A 22991-nucleotide genomic window follows, 5' to 3' on the forward strand; every position below is an offset into this window, starting at 1 on the left:
GATTCTGACGAATCTTTATAGAGATGGCACTTCCCTGTTAACTTAAGATATTCGCGTATTTTTGTAATGTGTTTGTTTTATTTTATGCTGAGCAATACGGCATAAAATATTTTTTGCCATTATATTATTTGCTGAGAGAAAAACGTTAAATAGATTTTGTATTCTATGAAGAAGAATACTATTATAGTATAATATATTCATATGAAACAATCAGAAACGTTACTTTCATACTTGAAATATATTTCTACAAGTCTGTTCATATTGTGAGGCAGTTGTATGTGTTTGTTTTAATATTTAGAAATAATATGTGTTGCGTATGTGTTAAGTATATAAAGAATGTTATGTGTTGATAGACTTTATCAATTTAAATTCTCTTGTACGCAAAAACTACAAAACTAATAGTACTGGAACTTGGAACGTGAATAGCTGGAGGACCAGAAAAACGCATAGGATAATTTTTAGCACGATTGTTCCTACGAGATTGATAACTGCATAGGTGAAACCACAAGGCATAACTGGTTAAGTATATCATATTCTTTAGTAAAAGTCTTTGAGTGTCGCTTTTATTTTACCCTGATTGACATTTCGAACGACCTCGTCTGTCGTCGCTAACATTTAGGCCATTAATTAAGCACACGAAAAGTATTAATATTCAAGTTAATTACTTGTACGCTACGTTAGTCAATCTCTTTAACCAGCAGTTCATAAAAAATTGTAAATCTATATAAACAAGAATGAATCACTGAAAATTATGTGCACGCAACTACTTTTTTTTATATGAGTAGGTCGGCAAACAAGCCTAAGCCAAAAATGATGGTAAGCGATTACTGTAGCCTGTAGACGCCTGCGACACTAAAAGCATCGCAAACGCGTTGATGACCCTACCCCGACCCTCCCCAGGAGCTCTCTTCAACCTATTACAGTCCACTGCTGGACATAGGCCTCCACAAGTTCGCGCCAAAAATTGCGTGAACTCATGTGTGTTGCTCATAGTCACCACGCTGGGCAGGTGGGTCGGTGACCGGAGGTGACAGGAGCTCTGGCCTTACTCAATACGGGAACACAACACTGCTTGAAAGTACTTTTATTTAGCTGTGATCTCCTGTACGGTTTAATTACTTTCCCTGACAGTCTGCTCCAGATTTTGATGAGCATACTTCCTATTGTGCTCTACCTTAAAACGACTGCATTAAATTAAATACTTTCTTATGTGCGTCATTTGACAAACAAATATCGATAATGATATGTCGCGAAGTTCGCCGGGTCGACTAGTCAACTATAAAACGCGCGCAGTTTCACACGTTTACGATCACTACCGTTACGTTTCGTAGTTTTATGCGTTCCTAAGTAAACAGATTCCGACCCGAGATTAGCGCGTTTAAACAAACAAACTCTTTAGCTTTATTAGGTAAATATTTGTATCGATGTGTCAGGGAACCTTCTCTCGAGGATGAACCCTTCAAGAGTTTCTACTTGGGTTGTAAAATCTCCCCAACTAGTGTATGTATGAGCGCTTATTTGACACAACCATCAGTATAGAAAACTTTTTTTACCGCATGTCTAATTAAGGTAGGCCAGGCCATATTACGCCGCCTATATGACGCCGCGTTGGCGCAACGGTTACAGCCATGGATTGTACCTGTTGCGTTGGCGTTTGCGGGTTCGATTCCCGCTCATGACAAACATTTGTATTGGCCATACAGGTGTTTGCCGTGGTCTGGGTGTTTGTGCAGTCCTTGTGGGTCTTCCCACCGTGCCTCGGAGAGCACGTTAAGCCGTCGGTCCCGGTTGTTATCATGTACACCTGATGGCGATCGTTACTCGTAGTAAGGAATATATCCGCCAATCCGCAGTGGAGTACCGAGATGTTTTGTCATTTTCGAGAAATCGTTCGATAAAAAATTGCAATAAAATTATACCTAATATAAAATATATTTTAAATAAATTAGGTTAGGTTAGGTTAATCTTTCGTTTTGTCGTTCTATTATATTTTATTTAAAAAAAAAAACTTATAAAATAACTACGATACTGTACACAACAATTACAAAATATATATAAATATAGTATCAAAATTGGCCCAACGTTTGCGATACATTTGATCCAACCGAAATAGTATGAAAGTTGGCTCCTGGCCCGGAATATGATTTCAAATTTCACAGCCGACATGGCGATAGATTCGGCGTGTGATGAGCAATGCGGATTAGTGCTCCGGCCCTAAATATAAGCAAATCTTTCCATTCAATGATTTTGTGACCTTCTAGGAAATAACCAATCCTGGATAGGAATTACTAAATGTTTATAATAATTGATTGATTTGGAAAATGATTGCATAGTACTTTGCAAAGATAAATTGAACTATTATGTAGTACGTAAACCTATTTTATGAGTATGAAAAAAATGAATAATGTATTTGATTATAAATAATATATGTATTGTATGTTGTGTGTACGCTATTTATTTCCAAAGACAAATGTAGCATCATAAAGACTGTATTTAAACACAAAAAAAAAAAAACAAATCACTTATCAAATAATCGTTGCATAACTAAAACGGAAAAATTTAAAATATTTTTTAACATCGTAACCAAAAATGACTAGTTTTTTAATAATTTCATATCAATTAATGAAATCAGTGACTACTGCAACTGCCCGTCAAGTTGTCTTGATGGATGACGTCATTATCCGTAATGCAGTTAAGCGACAAAATGGCCGCCGCGAGCGGTACAGATAATGAAAAGCATTACGTTATAATTTTTTAAACGACACTCAAAGATACGAGTTTTATTTTTAATTTATTTTTCACGTTGGATTATGGTTTGAGATAAATTTTAAAATTGCTTTAAGTAAAGAGTTTAGTGTAAAAAGGGCGCTCTTGAAAACTCACACAAGTAAACTTAATACTACACAATATTACATATGTACCCACACATTCACATAACATTCATCCGTATTCTTTAATGGAACTCGTTGCTCGACGAAAGCCGAAGCAATGTAAAGCCGATAAAGAAATCAATAAACGTTTCTATTTTAAACTAACTGCCAGTTATTTTGCGGCAGGAAGTGACGTCAGCGGCGATGCAGTTGCCGATTACTTAATGCATTTTGAATTTATTATAATAACAAATATATTTTTGTAAATACATAAAAAAGACTTTTATATAATTTGTTTAACTTTAAATAAGTACTCAATTTTGTTTCAAATTAATATAAAAACTCGTTGTATTTCCTTACATTGAAAAGTTTCTATATTTTTTAAATAAAATGTTTTAATTGACACCAAATTAAATCTATCATTAAATAAATATTTATTAAATTTTCTTTATATAGTCCTATTTATTAATACGATTACGAATTAACGTGTTATATTTATTGAGTAAGACGAATCCTGGATTCAGACGAGTTTAGTTGAGCATTGAATCAACTCCGATATACCTCGATTGTCCATCAATTACCGATTATTAATGTTTATTAATGATTATTACCTAAATTATTAGTTACTAGAGGTCGCCTGGAAATTGGAGAGACCAGTATTGACAATAAGGATATATTTTAAAGCTTTTGTCAACATTCTTGCACACTTAAGAAGTATGAAAGAAAAAAAGACACGCCTAAAAGAGTGCAAATGAGTATCATCACTAAAATAATAATTTCTGATACGAAACCCTTGTCTATTATAGAAAAATAATAGAAATATAAAGACATTTTTTTTTACATTTTTTTTTCCTTTGTATACGAAGGATTGAATGAATATATACCCATGTACTGTGTATTTATTAATTACTGCTTAAAGTACTGAAAACTGTCTTACAAATATAAAATATCCACTTATAATTGTAACTGAGCAATTCATATTCAAATACATTTTGATAACGTATCATGAAGAAGATTTTAAATTGTTATTCAGCGTATAAACGCAAGCTTATCTTAGAAATAATATTTTCAAGCAATAAAAATATCGTGACTTTAATTTTATTACTATGTCAAATCCTTAAAAAATGCAATTTTCATATTTGATAAGCGAAAATTTGATATTTTGTTAATCGAACACGCTAGCTCGCGATCAACTTGCAAGACCTTTAATGGTTGACACTAAATATTTCAAAGTAACAGTCTTATCTAGACAATCAATAAGCTTTAATAATAGTAATAATAATAATAATAATAATAATAATACTTTATTTCAGACTAGATTTTAAGTCGATATTGAGTTAGTAAAACAAAACAACATTTAGAATAAAAAAACAAAACAAAATTAAATTAAAAAATCAATAAGTAAAAATAAAATTAAATAAAGTAAAAGTAAAATAAAAAAATTCAAAAATTGAAAGTTCAAAAAATTTAAAAATTTAAAACACTGAAGGTTTTTAATGCTAATCATTTTGGATTTAACAATGCAGTGATCCAGTCTTTTAGTGGAGAGCTTGTTCACATTACCAGGACATAGTGAAATCACTTAACGTTATCCTGTGTTGTGTGTTGATTACCTTTGAAGTATCTAGTTTGGCTACGTATGTAGAAAGCAACATTTATCTTGTACGAAAAATATCGAAGATCTTAAAAATTACGTATCTGACTTCTGCTTGAACAAGTTCAGCGTGTAATTATGTATGCTGTAACCACAATCACCAAGCTGTGTTAGTACTAATCTCTAGAAAAAACTTTGAGACTCAGATTCGAAATGGGTTATACACGGTCTTCGACCATTCATCAATTTTAATGGCAAACATTTCAAATTTAAAGAATAATAAATCAACATTGAAGCGACGCCGCGTTGGCGCAACGGTTACAGCCATGGATTTTACCTGTTTACGCTGGCGATTGCGGGTTCGATCCCCGCACATGACAAAAATTTGTATTGGCCATACAGGTGTCTGTGGTGGTCTGGGTGTTTGTGCAGTCCTTGTGGGTCTCCCCACCGTGCCTCGGAGAGCACGTTAAGCCGTCGTCGGTCCCGGTTGTTATCATGTACACCTGATAGCGATCGTTACGTACTCATAGTAGGGAATACATCCGCCAACCCGCATTGGAGCAGCGTGGTGGATTAAGCTCTGATCCTTCTCCTACATGGGGAAAGAGGCCTATGCCCAGTAGTGGGATATTACAGGCTGAAGCGTATAAACCGACATCACACACTCTCATTTGTAATAGACAAACAAATACAAGGATTACCATCTCTTTATTATACAGTTTATCTTACAAAGTACAAACTCATCGCAGATAGGAGCATACAACATATAAAAAAATATGATTTTTTTCCCTACGCAAGCAACCCTAAAAAACTATTACCATACAAATGGATCCCGGGTCATCTCATTGTCATCTTCCGTATCGAGAGCGTCATTCGTCAGACCACTTAGATGGATGGAGTGGCTCCCGATCCCGTATCCCGGGGCCTCGAGATCCGGATCTCGTACGTTTACATTTGTAAATGGGTTTTAAAGGCAAATGTCCGGCTAAGCGTTTTAGATCATTTTTCATACGAGTATATGTACCCCTTCCTTTTCGACCATACGTCGATCCATCTTGCCTTGTTGAGAAAAAATATTTTTGGTATTTTATGACAACATGTGTTAGGAATGTAAGACATATTTAATTATACAATGTAATACATATTTGTAATATTGGAAGTTGAAATATTGTTCTAGTTCTTAAAGTTTAAAGAAAAAGGTGCCCATGTTAGTTCATAAGAGTTTATATTAAAGAAAAAGGTTTGCAGTGAAAATGTTCTGAAACAAAATAAATATTATCTAAAACACGTAACAGCCTCAATTTTCGAGTTATTAAATATTTATATGCATATTTTCGAGAAAGTAAGTCGCTGATTTGTATTTGTAAACAAACGTGTATAAATCAAAATGACATAATCGCCACCCTGGCTTTCAACGTGAAAAAGTATTTGAAGGGCAAAAACTTGGTAAGGAAGGACCCTCGATAATGCACGTTATATCTATTTGGATACAAAGGCCCGAGTGTGCTTGACCTCTGAATGTGTTCGCTGGGTCGCCCCGGCCCAATGTTTGAGGACCGATCATTCTGAGATAGTGTGCCCTTAAATAAACTATAAAGGGAATTATTTCATGAAAAGGATTATATTTACATTTTTTTCCTGTGACGCCTTGAAAAGACATATATTGAGAAATAAAAATATAATTTTCCGATACAATAAATAGATTTCATGTAAAAAATCGTCATTGGAAAATCAACGAAACGTTTAATAACATAAACGCAGCGTGACAGCGAGTACCTGTCAACGTCACGTCAGGTCCCAGCGCGGCGCCATTTTATTTTAAAATGCAGATAACGAATCGGGGCGTAACATGAGCCGTCCCGAGGCGCCGCATAACTTGCTGATTTATTTCATACCCGATATGATTTTACCGCAATTGAGCGCTCTCAACCCACCCCACCGTTTACTTACGATCCGCACTACTTCGTTCAACAACTCGCTTCACTGTTGCGCGAATTTAACTCTTTCGATTAAGACTGTACCGTTTCTAATCGAATGCTTTTATAAAACTTTAAGAATCACCTCGACGGTGAAACGTATTCCTTGCAACGATGGCAACGTTTTTATTTTACATGTAGTGGGAAGGGTTCACGGCCAATTAAACGAAGACACTGGTAAGCTTTTACAAACTATAATAGCCCTTGTCTGTAGCGCGTGAATTGCCCACTCAGTCAGTGTCGAACGCCTCTCCATATTCAAGATGTCGGGTGCATCGCTTTGACAAAAGCACATCGCGCGTGCAAAGAAAGCGAGCGTATTACTTTGACATTTATAACAACGACTGACATTTTTAAATTACTATCAAATGATGGTGGAGGCAGACATCGTAATGGCCAGTACATTAGTATATGAGTGAAATCCATTTTTAGCCATGCAGTCGTTAACAACCCGTAGAATAATGCGTTTCACTAAATATGGCGTAATGGAGAGGCAAGTCATAAACTTGCCCCGGGCTCTATAGTCTCTTAACTTTTATGTCAATACCCATGACACTTTTTTACTTAATCGTACACTTAAAATGATGAAAGGAAGAAAACATAAGTATATTGTCGCAGTACGCACTCATAGACAAAAATAATTACGATAACGGCTGCACATAACACAAATAATTATTTATTGAATATTGATAAATTATAGTGCTTTGTTTAAATTATTTTACTCACGTTAAACAACGGCGTAAATAATACCATTCACTAACCACACGGCTCGCTAAAATAAAACGCTGCGTAATAAAATTGAACGCATACGAATTTTAGCATCCATTTTAAGTCCACATGAAATTTAGGGCGCGACCGCTGAAAATTAAGCGCAATTTGGCAACATGTAGATAATATAAATAATAATTGATTAAAATTATTAAGCACTTTTTTATTTTTAAAATAAAACAAAAATAAAAGTTATGTTTAATAAAATATGCATATTACTACAAAAAAGACACATATACTGGAAATGTATATCCCATAGATCAATTAGCGTTCAATGCGTCAAGGATTACCGGTGTATTTATCCATAAGAAAACGTCCATCACGCTAAATTTGGATATATGTGGATCCTTTGCGGTGTAATCGCGTGAGTTCACCCTTAAAAGGGGGGAGAACGACCGATCATCAATCTCTATCAAGCATGGTCCGTGAAAAAGCGAAAAATATGACCATTTTCGTAAATGTGTGACGACATTTATAATAGATTCTCAAACGTACTCCTGTTACCTTGAATATATTTACGTTTAAAAATAAACGTATTTTTATTTTGAAATTTTGTTTTAGACTAAAAAATAAATATAGCTTCATGAACTTTGAGTTTTTTGATCATTTCGTTTTGATTTTATTCAATAATATTATTTAAATAAAATATTAAAATGCAATATCAAAAATATTATTTGTTTTCTACTTAAACCTTAATCCCATCTTTCGTTAACATTGACAATAGTTTTTTTTTTTTTTTTTTTTAAATAGTAATAATATATTCGTAATTACGTTGTAGTACTAGTCGTAATTTCCGCACTAGAGTAAAATTATATTTTCATTTGTAATTTGGCTATCCCAGTCTAATTTTTGACAGAGACTGTTAACTATCTGAGCATTAATCAGTTCAATGTGTTTTTGTAAGGCGTAATTAATGCTTTCGGAAAAAAGTTAGGCGTGTGTTATCAGGCATCTTGGCCTGACTCGTACTTACAGAATTGTGAAGGTCAATAAAAACTGCAAACTAAAGTAAACCTTATCACTTATTCTTATCTTATAGTAGGCATCGGTGTCATTTTAGAGGGATGATAACCATTTATTAAGTTAGAAATTTAGACCATTTAAGGAGGAAATGAAAATAAGCCACCTTTGAGTTTAGTTCACGCAAATTGGTCAAAGACACAAAAGATTGTACTCAGAAAAGGAATTTTCCAATTTGAACGCCCTAATCGACAGCAATGACACGTATCAGATCGCCCCTCAAATCAGAACGGGAATCAGTCACGGCACCAACTGCATTCTTCCTCAGACAGCTAATTTGGCTCCCTATTTTCGTGAAACATCCGCATCAATCAGTCGCCACGATCCACCGGCCACTATCGAAAGATTCAATGAATGATAACGAGCGTAATAAATACCGTCCGCTCCTAGAATGGTCGTAATTAATTTAATAGATTGAGACAAAGAAATATGTACAATGAGATAGTAAGATTATTAGTCTTCTTTATTTTGGCCATTAGCAGATGTTGAAACTTGGTGTCCGGTTACGTGGTAACTGAAGCCGTTGGTTTTTTCTCCATTTCTTCGTTCGCTCTAATGAAGGAGCTCCTTCTAACGAGCCGAGCGACTATCCTTATTATCAACTCTGTAATCTGCCTTTAGTTTGCTTTGAAGTTTTTGATCCATAGGATTATAAAAGCGAGATCGTTCGAACTTTGTTTTAATGAGAAATAAATGTTGACGCTTTAGTCTGTGATGGACTTTATTCTGAATTTATTTATTAAATTATTTCGCAGTGCGATAGCTGGCATTCTTTATTCATAGAAACGTTTAGTAAAAACTAATGAATTTTATTTATTATGATTGTTTTTTGTTAAAACAAATAAAGTACAGTTGTAATAATAGTATATATAATACACAAAGTTGGCTCACATTAAACGTAGCTCTTTGGATTGAAAAGTATTCATATGGCACCTACTGCAATTTGATACATTCAAAAAGTCACATTTAATGCAGGCCGCATGTCTGGGCACTATGCTAATTTTGAATGTCTCTTTGTTTCTAGACATTACCATAGAGGGCCATAAAAAATACCCACTTCAGTGCAAGGTGGCGTCGGCGTCCATTCGCCTTATATCTCGAATCGCAACATAAATTAGTGCAGTGGTCGCGTGACGTACTGACTTAGGCAACATCGTCTCCTTATCGTGCCGGAAACCACCCGACCGGCTTAAAGTCGCAAAGGAAATACCACTTTAATCCCTATACCTAAAAGTTCAACTTCCCTTATCGCGACACGTATGAAAACCGCGCCGGTACTCCGATTTCAGCTCTATTTATAGAGACTGACGATCTAAATTTAATATAAACATTAGCAACAGAAGCGGCAAATAAGGTAACATTGCCAGTATGTCGACATAAATAAAGCCGAGTGTCCTTTAACGAAGCAGACGTTGACGTTACGATACCAATAAAACACGAGCGAGCCATTATGGACTCTGACTTTTAGGTGTGAAGATTGAATTTCATTCGGCACGTTCCGGGGTAGTAATGAAGGCTCGCATTTAGCGGCAGTTGCGGTAGTGATATGGGTGGACTTCCTTTGTCTAGTAATCTTATCATTGCGCCAAGCGACCGTTGTTTGACGTGATACATTGCTACGAATATAGATTTACATGATTTAAATTATATTACTATTTAAATGGCTGAACATTACGACATGAATGGTCTTGTGGATTTTCTTTTACCTACACTACAAAGTAATCCATTTAGGTGTCAGTGCTTAAGACATTTAAGTGAATAGATTTAATTTTTATTTTTACAGGACACTAAGCTATCTCCTTCTTTAACCGTCCTATGGCTTCTAGTTTCATTTTTACTAGTAAAGTAAAATTTTTTCTAGTTATCTATGCTGATAAAACAAAATGGATGATGACCTCGAATGAATCACGTGACTTGAGACATTTTAATCTAAGTATTATAATTGAATCGTAATATTCATAAACTTACTTTTTTATGCTTTAACATTAAATTTAAGTCTAAGCTAATTACGATAAAATGGCAATAGCAAAACAATAGAACAAAGGTCATTCAACCAGGCTTTAGTACGTTCATTGTATTTCGATACTCAACCTTTTAAATTTCGGTTATTTATATTTAACTTATTCTTAATTTTTTATTTATTAACGTTTTAAGTTTTCACAATGGGATTTTTTTTAGGTTTAGCTGTCGCTGTCGCTGTGACTATAGGTACATACGTTTAATCGTCTAAAATTTCACGTCCCGTTATTTAATCGTTAGAATATGCACTTGCAAAGTATTTTATTTTAACAGCTCAAACATATGCGCCAATTATATATGTATACACAAACTTCTCTTATTTCTCATTAATGACATAAAAATATTAGTGAGGCAATGTGGCATGGCGGAAATTCGTGTTCTAACTTTAGTTTGAGACATACAAATTATCTCATGTTTTCCCAAAAAACATGAAATGAATTTTCAAAATAAAAGAATACACAAACCTGCGATCTTAGTTAAAAATTGTGTGTTCTATCCACCGATCCGTTTCTATTCTCACGACGTTCAATATCTACAGTCTTAAAACGCAAATCGCATTATTCAGTAGAAACGAATTTAAATGCAACCTGATAAGGCGTAATATTTAACGAAACCAGGCCAACTGAAAGCCATCGATTTAATACATGCGTAATATCATTACGCAGGAGCGATTTTCCTCGTAACTGAAGATAAAATTCGACTTCCTTTAAAAGAATTTTTAACGTTGACGCTGCGGAATTCTTTATTAATATTGGATCTAATGATATTTAAAAGAAAAAGGAAAATCTGTAATTTTGTTTTCATTTTATATTAGATTACACTTTCTTTAGGTTATTTATGTCGTTCGTATATAAAAAAGAGATCGTAATATGAGAATATATTCACCAGAATTCGGCGACAATTTAATAAGTCTCGATTCTGGGCCAAGTGATTTATTATTATATTCCCATTTTTCACATATATGGGATTACTTTCTATTGCTCATTTAACGTTTTCTGTATTATTAAATTATAAGAAGCACAAATTATTATACTAATAATACGGTTAGTTCTTCTTCGAAAAGTTTTGAAGATTAAATAAGATAGGGTGCAATCAAACTTAGTGTATTTATAGTATAATTTAACATTTTCTGTATTATTAAATTATATGAAGCACAAATCATGATACTAATAATACAGTAAATCCTTTCTCTAAAAGTTTTGTAGATTAAATAACTAGGGTGCAATCAAACTTAGTGTATTTATCGTAAAAGATCTTTAGTGAACAAATCTCATTAGAGATATTTTCGTAGGAAGGTACGTCGTAGCTGTGAACTACAATGAGACGTCCGTGCCGATCACATCACACTTCCAAACTTTGAATACACCTCTTTCGACTATCGAAAAGTTCCCAATAATGGATTCGTTCGAGAACTCGATTGTTTCACGATGAATGGGTACTAATTAAAACGAAGTCATGACGACGCCAGACCAAGTTTCCAATTGTTTCCTAACTATAAATCGTGCTGGTCTGGTCTCATATAAATATTACGCGTTCTGACTAACTTTGGCACTAAATTTAAAATTAAAGTTCGACAGGAAGAATATATGGTAATATTACTCATACATATTGATCTCAGTTTTGTATAGAGGTATAAAAATAAGAAGGTAAAGGAGTATACTAAATTGCCTTTAAAGCTTCCTATAACGAGCTTAAGATAGTCGACACGTGTGCTTCAGCATCTCTTGTGTTGCGAAATTGCCTAAATGTATTCAGTTGCCGACGCTGTGTGACGAGAACTACTCCAAACTGCTTCATACATCAACGTCCTGACTTATGGCACGACTTGAAAGAGATATTTGTTTGACAGTTTGACTGTCTACGTAATGAATAAGTATTCCTTTCATCTGTATAAACTTGGACGGTGACTGGATAAATAAAACGATTTATGAATTTACGTCTGCATAGCAACGAGTGTTGCAGTCTTGAAAACGTTTACTCTACCGTATTAATAAAATGTAAACGTTACAATGTGATAATGTGCTCATGTGTCGAGAGAGCACTTTGCAAAACCGCAGGTTCTATTAGAAATTCCGTCTGCTTATATTCTATTTTCAATAAGAAATCACGTTTGATCGGGCTGAGCTCGGCCACAAATTGGCCGAAACACGGTCGTTTTACATATCTTCCAAAAAGGAAGCTTTGGTTTCTCGTAAGGGAAGGTCTCGCACGGTGAAACACGGGAGCGCAAGCCACATGGCTCGAAAAATATAAAAACGAACGAACCGGAATACGGATACTGGTATCCGTCTGATTGTTATTCAGTTTTATGCATATAGGAGATGCGTCAATAAACGATATGGACGGTAAAACGAACCGGCGAAAAGTCCGGGATCAGATGTAAAACAGACCGTGTTTTCGTTACGCAAACAAACCTGCACCCCGAAGGGATCGGGGTGGGTAATTTCGTAAAATCGACGAAAAAAGTTTTGTACGAAACGACAAATCCCACGGAGACTTTCAAAATCGCGTTCCCTTTTTAAAGTTGAGACGATTTGGTTAACGAGTGTCGAATTCTCGAACTCCGGGGCCCTTCTAGAAGACGAAGTGTCCCCGGGAGGTGCCTCGGTAATTACCCACCATTACACACAAAAGACACGACTCGTCCGATTACCATAATTCCTACTCCCCGAGACACAATGTAAATGGACCGCATTTTGTATTTGAACGCAGAGTGACGTGTGTATTAATGACTATACTTGTCCTTCTAAATTAGGTAAGGGAGATGGTGATTTAGTTTTTCATTGCCAACAAATAGTCGAAAGAACTTCATATCCCGTACTAGTTTATCCTCCTCCTCCGACGGCTTACAAAATAAATTGCCTTGTTTTATCCCCGCTTAGAGGTTGTTTAATGTATGCTAATGAGAATTTATGCAATAACAAACAAGCTTAACTTTGTTATGAAACTTGCCTATTGTTTTTTGAACGTTATTATTCTAAGTTTATTTACATACATGTACGTATTTCGCCTTTAATGAGCTAACTAAACTGTTGTTTATTTAATAACAAATTTATTCTTTTTTTATCATTAACCTTACAAGATTTTCGTTTCGAAAATTCAGTAGTAAATTCTCTTTCTAATTACAGTAGAACGAATCTTTCAAAGGGTCTGCTTCAAAGAGCCGGTAGTGTTGTAGGTGAACCCAGCTTTCTTTTCGTGAAATAGGGGCGATGGTCGAAAAAAAAACAACACAAAAACCCTTTTAAAATTAATTGAGTTTTCTTGCGGCTATATCGGCCGCTACAATAAATTAATTAACGCTCGAAGGAATCCTTAAAATTTGTCGAGGATCAAAAGTTGGCTGGCGGTCGGGAGATAGGGTGGGGGGTAGATAATGCTTCGATTTTCCATTAACTTATATTAGCGATGGGAGAGGCCGCCGCGCCCCGCGGTTCAACCAATAGCTCCCGATCTAATATATTTCCTTTATTAACTAACTGCTGAAACACGCGAACTTTGATCCATTTCCATAGGCCGATGTTCGCTGTTTGTTTACAAGCTATTACTATTATCTGGTCATTATATTTATCCTTAAATAGTAAAAAAGTAAAACTAGCTGATCTCACAAACATTGTTCTAGCGCATAATTTATTATTAGCGAATAATTTACTATCAAGTTCACATAGCGTTCTGAAATGTACTAAACAACCTATTCTCATATCTACCTATTAAAAAATTATAAATCAATATTCAATAAAAACATATAATAAGATTAAATGTTGACTAAATGAATACTTAAAATTGAAATCTTTTACTTGCAGGTTGTTTGCTAGAAGGTTCTCGGCCCCCGCCAGATGTTCCGCCGCGTAATCCTACGATGTCCCGTTTGAACGGCCGCATCACCGGCAACCCAGCTGATTTGGTCGACTTTGAGCCTTCGTGTCTTGTTCGCACACCATCTGGAAATTTCTACGTGCCTTCAGGTACAGCTACTGATACAATCTTGAAATCATCATCGAGTCACTAATATAATTATATATTTCTACATAAAAATGTCAGTCTTAAAGCTAGCTAACTGTGTTTTAGTGTTTCAATAAATTGTAAATTATATTTCAGGGGACATACAAAAGAATCCGTCTATGGACTACAAATCGAATTCATCGTGCAGTAGTCCAGGTAAACAAGAAAAAAGTACCTTAGAAAGAATGGACAGAAGTGACAGGCATCCTGCCTTCGGAGCTCCAGTGCCCGTCCTCCCCGTTAGGAATAACCTCAGGGCGACGCACTTTCCTCCTGCCGCCTCTCGTTTTCACTTTAGAAAAGGCCTCTCTTCAAGATGTTCTTGGAAGTGTACCGCCATTGTGTTTATAGTCTTATTTGTTCTTCTATTGTCTATTGCCTCTTATATGTCAGGTACGTAATTTCTAATTACATAACATTTTTCGAAGTGTACTCGTATGAACTATATAAAAACGATGTTTTTGTTTTTGTTTACAGCCTCATATTTCACTGACAACTGGTCATATCAGAACGCAAAACCGTGTTCAGTATTAGTCGGTGATACTACGGATAAGTTTCAATCATCAAAAGTAACAACGCTTGAGTCTAGTAACAAATCTTTGACGAAACCGCACCAGAGCGCAACGTCATCTTCTTCAGGTAAAGAAGAAAGTTATTCACGTCCTCGTAGAAGTATAGATGGGCATGCTAATTTATCTTCTGTTTCTTCCACGGATTCTTCCAATGTAGATATGCATGAAGTTCTACTTACTACTACTTTAAATACTTCTTCTTCCTTGACCACTCTTAGCTTATCGCATGGTGTGTCATCAGAGGACAATGTCACACAAAAAGTAGGAGTTACAACTGTAACTAATAACGCTTCTGTGTATAACAGTGTTGGTGGTTCTGGTACTAATGATGTTTTAACAAATAATAGTAATATTACCCTAAAAATAACGACTTCTGAACAATATAACAAATCAAATATTACAAAAAAACCACAAGATACTATGGAAATATTTCCTATTAGCGATTTAAAAAATAATGGTATCGAGAGTATTATTGAGCAGCCTCCTGATTTTTTGACAAATACAAAAAGTAATATCGCTTATGATCCCAAGGACATGCAAGGCGATTCATTAGCACCGGTTTATTCTTATGGTTTGCAAAAACTTCAGTATTTAAAACTACTGACCAAACTTCACGAAGTCAGCGAAGTGTTACACATAATTCCTAGTGAATTAGCTGAAAACGAAAATAATTTAAAGAAGCTTCGCTATGACAATGACCGAAGCTCTCCAGCTGCACAAACAAAGATTGCAAAACAAAGCGCAGAAACAACACATGTTACTAATACTCCACTAAATGTGACTAAGACAGCACCCACAGAAAATACGAATATTTTTACTACACACAACTCTAATCCACAGCTACAAAATAAAAGCTTAAATACAGTTGAAATAGAAGAAACTTCAACGAATTCGACAGTACAACTAACAGAAAGTGTTACCACAGAAAGTGACTCTAATATTGTTACAAGTCAAACTAATATAAGAAGTGAGCATGCATTTTCAGAAACAGAGTCTTCCCCGATTGTTACTAACCCTAACAATAATGTAAATATCACTTCTCCTCAAGTTAACTCAAAGCCAACACCTAACGAAACCACTACCTCAAATATCGCCACAGAACCAAATTCTTCAGATTCTATACCAAACGCTAAACATGTTTTGATTAACTTAACAATATCGGCGGACGATGTTAACAATGATTCATTTAAGCCTCTGTATTCATTGACAGTAACTGTTCCTACTTTTGGTGAAGTAAATGAGGTGCCTACTGTAAAAATTACACCAATTAATATTGAACCAACAATGCCTACGAATTTCAATAAGCCCGTATCAATAGATAGTAGTACAAAAATACCTAAAACAGTTAATACAGAAAATTTTGGAGGAAGCTGTGAATGTTCGTGTCCCGTATGCGAAAACACGAATTCGTCAGATGACTTTTACGACGATATTTTAGAAAAAACAACACCCACCCAACAGGATAGATCTCTATCATCTCAATACAGTTCAACAGAATATTCAACTAATGTTGAGAGTACAGAATCAAAATCAGGTATAGTAACGGATGTTGCTACAGAGACTACAGATTTTACAACTCCGACACAATATTTTGAATCGAGATCAACTGATAATGATTACACAGCAACAGATCTATCTACAACGTCTACCGAATCGGATATAATGACAACAACCGAAATTCCAAAATGTATTTGTCCTAAACTTAAGCCTCCACCGATCCTTATATTGGAAGGTGAGGTCTCAAAAAATTTCTGTTCTGATAATTTACTAACTATCACCAAAACCATCTCTGTCGGATCTACGCAAACTAGATTGGTGTCTAACATACTAATACGCATGACGATTACAAGAAAATCAGTAGACAATCGTTATAACAAATTCTAAATAATATCTTATTCTTTAGATAATATGTTAGTTTGCATGTGCTTTTATTAAGTTGTAGAATTACTAACACATTTTTTATACAATATTATCATTACATCATCGCATGAATTTTTACATTTAACAATAAACACTTTTTTTAAATCAACAATCATTATAAGACTGTATTTATTTTATAGGTGCGCGAACATTTCCAGCGCAGTCTTTTCCACCAGATGGAACAACATTTAAACAAATAACTTTAGGTGAAAAATTATCAAAAGAAATCCCTCCATATAGTTACTGGAATATGCAGTTTTATCAATCCGAAGCAGCTTATGTTAAATTTGACTACATGATACCAAGGGGAGCATCTATAGGTGTTTACGCCAGACGAAATGCTCTGCCAACCCATACTCAATATCACTTCTTAGAAGTCCTAAGCGGATTTAAAGCTCGAACCACGAGAGCTTCACATGTAAGTATTCGAAAGTCGTGGAGTATTTGCAATGACCTATCTTCCTGTGTTTCTGTAAGTGTTTAATGTATCAAGTATCGTAAATACTTCTAATATGGTAAATTTTATTCTAGCCGTCCGTAAAGAAAGAAGTAACACATTATATGGAACAAGGCCACTGGTTTCTTTCACTGTATAACGACGATGGAGACGCTCAGGAAATATCATTTGTAGCGATGGTCGCTGATGACATGACACATAACTGTCCGAATGGCTGTTCTGGTAAAGGCGAATGCCTCATGGGACACTGTCAGTGTCAGCCTGGTTTTGGTGGTGAAGATTGCAGTGAAAGTAAGTTTTATTTTTATTATCAACTAGCTGAGCCCGCAAACATTGTTTTGCCATATATGTTATTAACCCCCCTAATCCCCCCTTAGCTTAGGGGTATGAAAAATAGATGTTGGCAAATTCTCAGACCTACCCGATATGCACAAAAAGTTTCATTTGAATAAATTAAATAATTATATATTATTTAGTATTAATATAAAATTACCTAGTATTAAAGTCATAATAAACATTTATTTTTTTAAAGTAACACCACAAATATTAAATAGCAACGAAAATAACAAATATAAAAGAAAACAACACTATTTTTGTATTATTTCAGGCGTGTGTCCAGTATTATGCAGTCAAAGAGGTGAATACATCAACGGCGAGTGTCAGTGCAACCCTGGATGGAAAGGCAAAGAATGTTCCTTGCGACACGACGAATGTGAAGTCCCAGACTGCAATGGACATGGCCATTGTGTGAACGGAAAGTGTTCTTGCGTCAGAGGGTACAAAGGAAAATTCTGTGAGGAGATCGACTGCCCACATCCGACTTGTTCGGGTCACGGATTTTGCATCGAAGGTGCCTGTGTATGTAAAAAGGGATGGAAGGGCTTAGACTGCGCTACCATGGACAAAGATGCCCTTCAGTGTTTACCTGATTGTTCTGGACACGGAACGTTTGATGTTGATAGCCAAACATGCACATGTCACGCTCGATGGTCCGGTGATGACTGTTCAAAAGGTAAGTTTACTCGTATAACTTTAACTATCATAAAGGCTAATATTATCTAGATAATTTTATCAAAAAAGTATTGAAGTATTGAAATTTCAACAAATATATATATATATATATATATATATATATATATATATATATTATTGATATTCAAAAATGTTTATATATATATATATATATATATATATATATATATTGTTTATTAATTATTTATTTGTAAAATAAATATAACTTGAGCAATGATCCCTATTATCAGTGTTAAAGTTCTTGTAAACGGACAAAGAAATAATCAAATAATGGTAAAATTCATATTACAGAGGTATGCGACTTGGACTGTGGACCACATGGAAGGTGCGTCGGCGAATCGTGTGTGTGTGATCCAGGCTGGACGGGAGAGTTTTGTACGTCAAAACTATGCGATGCTCGCTGCGGTGACCACGGTCAATGCAAGAACGGAACATGCCTCTGCGTCTCTGGGTGGAACGGAAGACATTGCACGTTGGAAGGCTGTCCCAGAGGCTGTGCTGGCCATGGTCATTGTAAGGTCTACAACTACCAGTGGGAATGCAAATGCTTCGACGGCTGGGAGGGTCGTGATTGCACCACGATTAAGGAACAAATTTGTGATGACTCCAAAGACAATGATAAAGGTATATTCTTTATTTGAATTCTAATATCTATGTACGTAACTATTATTTGAACGTACCTGAGTATTATTTGAATGTAGGCTTAATTGGTGCCGTATGTGTTGGATGATTTACCTCACTGATTTATAATAAATTAAAACATATTACATAATGAGATTGATTTGGCTTTTTTTCAGATGGCTTAATCGACTGTGAAGATCCAGAATGCTGTCAAAGTGAAGCCTGCAAAGAAAGTCAACTCTGCGTAATGTCTCCCAAACCAACAGAGGTCTTGCTTAGGAAGCAGCCACCGGCGATCACGGCTTCCTTCTTCGAAAGGATGAAATTCCTCATCGACGAAGGTAGTCTCCAGAACTACGCTAAACAGGAAACGTTCAATGAGAGGTGAGGATTGGTGTTCGATGTCCGATGTTAGAATATTGTGATGGGATCAATTGATGTTTACTGTATAAAATCATACAAAAGTTGAATTAGTAAAACGAGGAAATTTTAAGAACATCCTAAAAATGTACTTTGAACAATTCATGAATGTGATAATCAATCGTCAAATGATCCCCATGTTATTAAAAGAAATAAATATTTATATATAAGATACGCAATGTTGTGCCCCAGTCAATCCTACGTTTTATTTACATGAACTAATGTGTCACATTTTATTTTTATCCTTTACCTAAATTTAACATTATTTATTTTAAAACAAAAAAAAATATGCTGAATAATTGGCACTTGCATGATATTCCTGTTTAACAATTTGTTTAATCCACTAACATGTTTATTTCTTCTTCTAAATTAAAAAAAAATGTCGTATCCAATGATACTCATTCTATGTCATTTCTCGTCTTTCTGCTGCGCAGTATGTTTTGGAACCACTTCAACACGAGGTAAGACTTAGTAACAAATATAGTTAGGATTGTGTGTGCCTTCAGATGTAGCTGAATATATATTTATTTTTATATGCTAAGTACTTCTATATCTACTTAATTGGCAACATATATTATGTCGATATAGTTGTATGCATGATGTTTTGTAACTTACCTATATACGTGTCCTGTGAGTTTTGTGTTACGCTTTTTATTATTGTCCGTAATATGTAACAATGAAAAAATTCCGTATGTAGAAACCTTAGACCGTTTTGGAGTCGAAGTAGTTTATTTCTCTAGCTGGGTTTGGATTGACTATTCCATGAGAATGATGTGTTTCGGATCCTTTCATTTCAATGATCATTTTAATATTGACTTTAATATTGACTTTTTTCTCTTATCCACTGATTTTGTAACAAAACTAATTATTTACGAAACTTCCTTTATCAAATCTTTTAAATATTCAGTAAAATATTTATACCAATTATACTTTCTAGAATTTATAATTCCCTGTAGTTAAAACTTTTAACCGATGGATTTTTAATGCCATATATATAATTAACATTATTTGATTTAGATACAGAAGTGATAAAATAATAGATCAAAACAAATAACCAATGAAAAATAAAATTCAAGTTAGCGTTGTTTGGCATTATTAATCCATTGAGTAATCTATACAACGTTAAAAAGTCTATAATAAATTTTATTGTAAAATTTCAGTCGTTCAGCGGTTATCAGAGGAAGAGTGGTGACGTCGATCGGTTCTAGTTTGCTCGGAGTGAGAGTTTCCACATCAACTCCTTTGGAAGGGTTTACAGTAACAAGAGAGGATGGATGGTTCGACCTCCTTGTAAATGGCGGCGGAGCGGTCACTCTTCACTTCGGCAGAGCACCCTTCAAGGCATCTACTCAAGTGGTGTTCGTGCCTTGGAATGAGGTAAGTCTTATAATAAATCAACAATGGGATTTAATAGAAAGGTAAAAATATTCCAAAAAAAAAAGCTCGATGTCGCCCTGTTTCTTTAAATAAATTATATTTCGTTTACGATGAGGCAATAATTGTTCAGCTATGAAAAGTTGTTCGACTTCATTAAATAATATTATTAGAGTTACTAGCAAGTCGATGTAGACGTCAATTTGAACAAGTTTACAACAAACTCTTATAGAGTAATCATTTTTTGCGCGCTCTGAGAACATGCGAAACGACAATCAAAGCGGCATTAAGTATTTTAAGTCTCAATTTGAAACTTTGCGGAAAATTAAAATGAGTGCATGACGTACAAATTCTTATAAACTTTGTAGCGATAAAAATATTCCTCGATTGCATATAATGAACATGTCTCAGTTATCGAGGACATGACTTATCTTTTTTTTTTTAATTTTAAAAGTACGGAATATAAATTTGAACAGAATCCATTATTGTTTAATGTGATGAAGCTAAAAAGCAATAAATTTAGGAGTAAGAAAAATAAAAAAAAAATGCGGAAAAACCCATGATAGAACTGAAATTCTTATGCTGTAAAGTGTGTTTATTCATTTTTTAGCTTAAGAAATAAAAATGTTTTGGAAGACATTACAAACTCAATCTAATTCAAATAGTCAGGAAACTAATCTTTAATCACTTAACTCCTTGTATCAAGGTGGTGATAATCGACGAAGTCGTGATGACGATGTCAGACGAGAAAGGTGGAGTGGGTCCCCCTCAAGCGTGTCTCGCTCACGACTATGACATGATGAAGCCCGTCGTCCTCGCCACGTGGAAACACGGCTTCCAGGGCGCCTGTCCTGATAAGAGTGCTATACTGGCTGAATCTCAGGTAAATCACTCTTTTTTTTTACATAAACATTTCAAAGAAACACGAAACGAATATTGCATTTGCTACCCTGGTAAAATTCTATTTCATGATACCTTCTGATATCGATAAATATTTTAGTTGTAGTTTTTTTTTATGTTGACATAAGTTGTATATATAATATATAAGGTATATCTATACATCTATACAAATAAATAAAATTGGAGTGTCTATTTGTAATATTAAAGTAACTGCTTTTTACTAAATGCATATGGATGTATACACGGCATATATAGCAAAAATATTTTTTTTATTTTTGTCTATCTGTCTGCCTGTCTGTTTATTCTGGCTCATCTTTGGAACGACTGGACCGATTTTGACGAGATTTTCATTGGCAGATAGCTGATGTAGTAAGGAGTAACTTAGGTTACTTTTATTTTAGAAATTTATTTATTTTTTACTCTGCTAACTAAACAATAACTTTTTTGTTAATTTTCACGCGGACAAAGTCACGGGCACAGCTAGTATAATATATAAATATACACGCTTACAATCCTTCAATTCTTTTCAGGTGATTCAAGAAAGTTTGCAAATTCCCGGCACAGGTTTGAACTTAGTATATCACAGTTCGAGAGCTGCTGGCTACCTTTCGACAATTCAGCTCCAGTTAACACCGGAAAAAGTTCCACCAACGTTGGTCTTGATTCATTTAAGGATAACCATTGAGGGTATTCTCTTCGAGAAGACCTTTGAAGCGGATCCAGTTATAAAGTTCACATATCCTTGGAATAGACTGAACGTGTACAGGCAAAGGGTGTATGGAGTTACAACGGCGCTGGTAAAAGTTGGTTATCAGTATACAGACTGTAAGGATATCATCTGGAACGTACAAACGACCAAACTTAGTGGTCACGATATGAGTATCTCTGATGTTGGCGGATGGAACTTGGACATACATCATCGATACAATTTCCACGAAGGTAAATTTTTATAAGCAGTATTTCTATGATATAATTATTATTTTAATTGTGACATACGTTTTGTTATCAAACGTACAAAATTATTAAAGAGTATTAGTGATCAATAGAAATAAATCGACTTGAATGAGTACCTTAAACTTATTTATCTTAACTTTTATAAGAATCTTTACTTACACGTCTTTTCTTTAAATCGGTATGTCATATTTTTGGGTGTCATTTCAGGTATTCTTCAAAAGGGCGATGGAACGAACATCTACTTGAAACATAAACCTCGCCTCATAATAACCACCATGGGAGACGGTCGCCAACGTGCTTTAGAATGCGGTAAAGATTGTTCTGGAACTGCTGTCAAACAGAGGCTTCTCGCTCCCGTGGCCTTAGTTGCAGCTCCTGATGGCTCTATCTTCGTGGGTGACTTTAACTTGGTACGGAAAATTAACACTGATGGGACTGTTCGAACCGTTGTAAAATTAAAGTAAGTAGTTACTAATTTGAATAACACAC

At 34.9% G+C, this 22991-nt stretch overlaps 1 protein-coding gene across 1 annotated transcript in view; it reads left to right on the plus strand.

The window, feature by feature from the left end:
- Positions 1-22991, plus strand: part of LOC123670007 (teneurin-m) — a 305041-nt gene that overhangs the window by 276468 nt on the left and 5582 nt on the right. The window contains exons 5-18 of the mRNA XM_045603502.1: positions 14054-14215; positions 14349-14645; positions 14730-15601; positions 15665-16556; positions 16885-17162; positions 17276-17492; positions 17809-18213; positions 18525-18857; positions 19031-19238; positions 19709-19735; positions 20435-20651; positions 21355-21531; positions 22079-22487; positions 22710-22962. Of these exons, the coding sequence (XP_045459458.1) occupies positions 14054-14215; positions 14349-14645; positions 14730-15601; positions 15665-16556; positions 16885-17162; positions 17276-17492; positions 17809-18213; positions 18525-18857; positions 19031-19238; positions 19709-19735; positions 20435-20651; positions 21355-21531; positions 22079-22487; positions 22710-22962 (4747 nt within the window). The remainder of the gene's footprint in view (positions 1-14053; positions 14216-14348; positions 14646-14729; positions 15602-15664; positions 16557-16884; positions 17163-17275; positions 17493-17808; positions 18214-18524; positions 18858-19030; positions 19239-19708; positions 19736-20434; positions 20652-21354; positions 21532-22078; positions 22488-22709; positions 22963-22991) is intronic.

This window comes from Melitaea cinxia, chromosome 4 (genome assembly GCF_905220565.1).
Source record: "Melitaea cinxia chromosome 4, ilMelCinx1.1, whole genome shotgun sequence".
NCBI lineage: Eukaryota > Metazoa > Arthropoda > Insecta > Lepidoptera > Nymphalidae > Melitaea > Melitaea cinxia.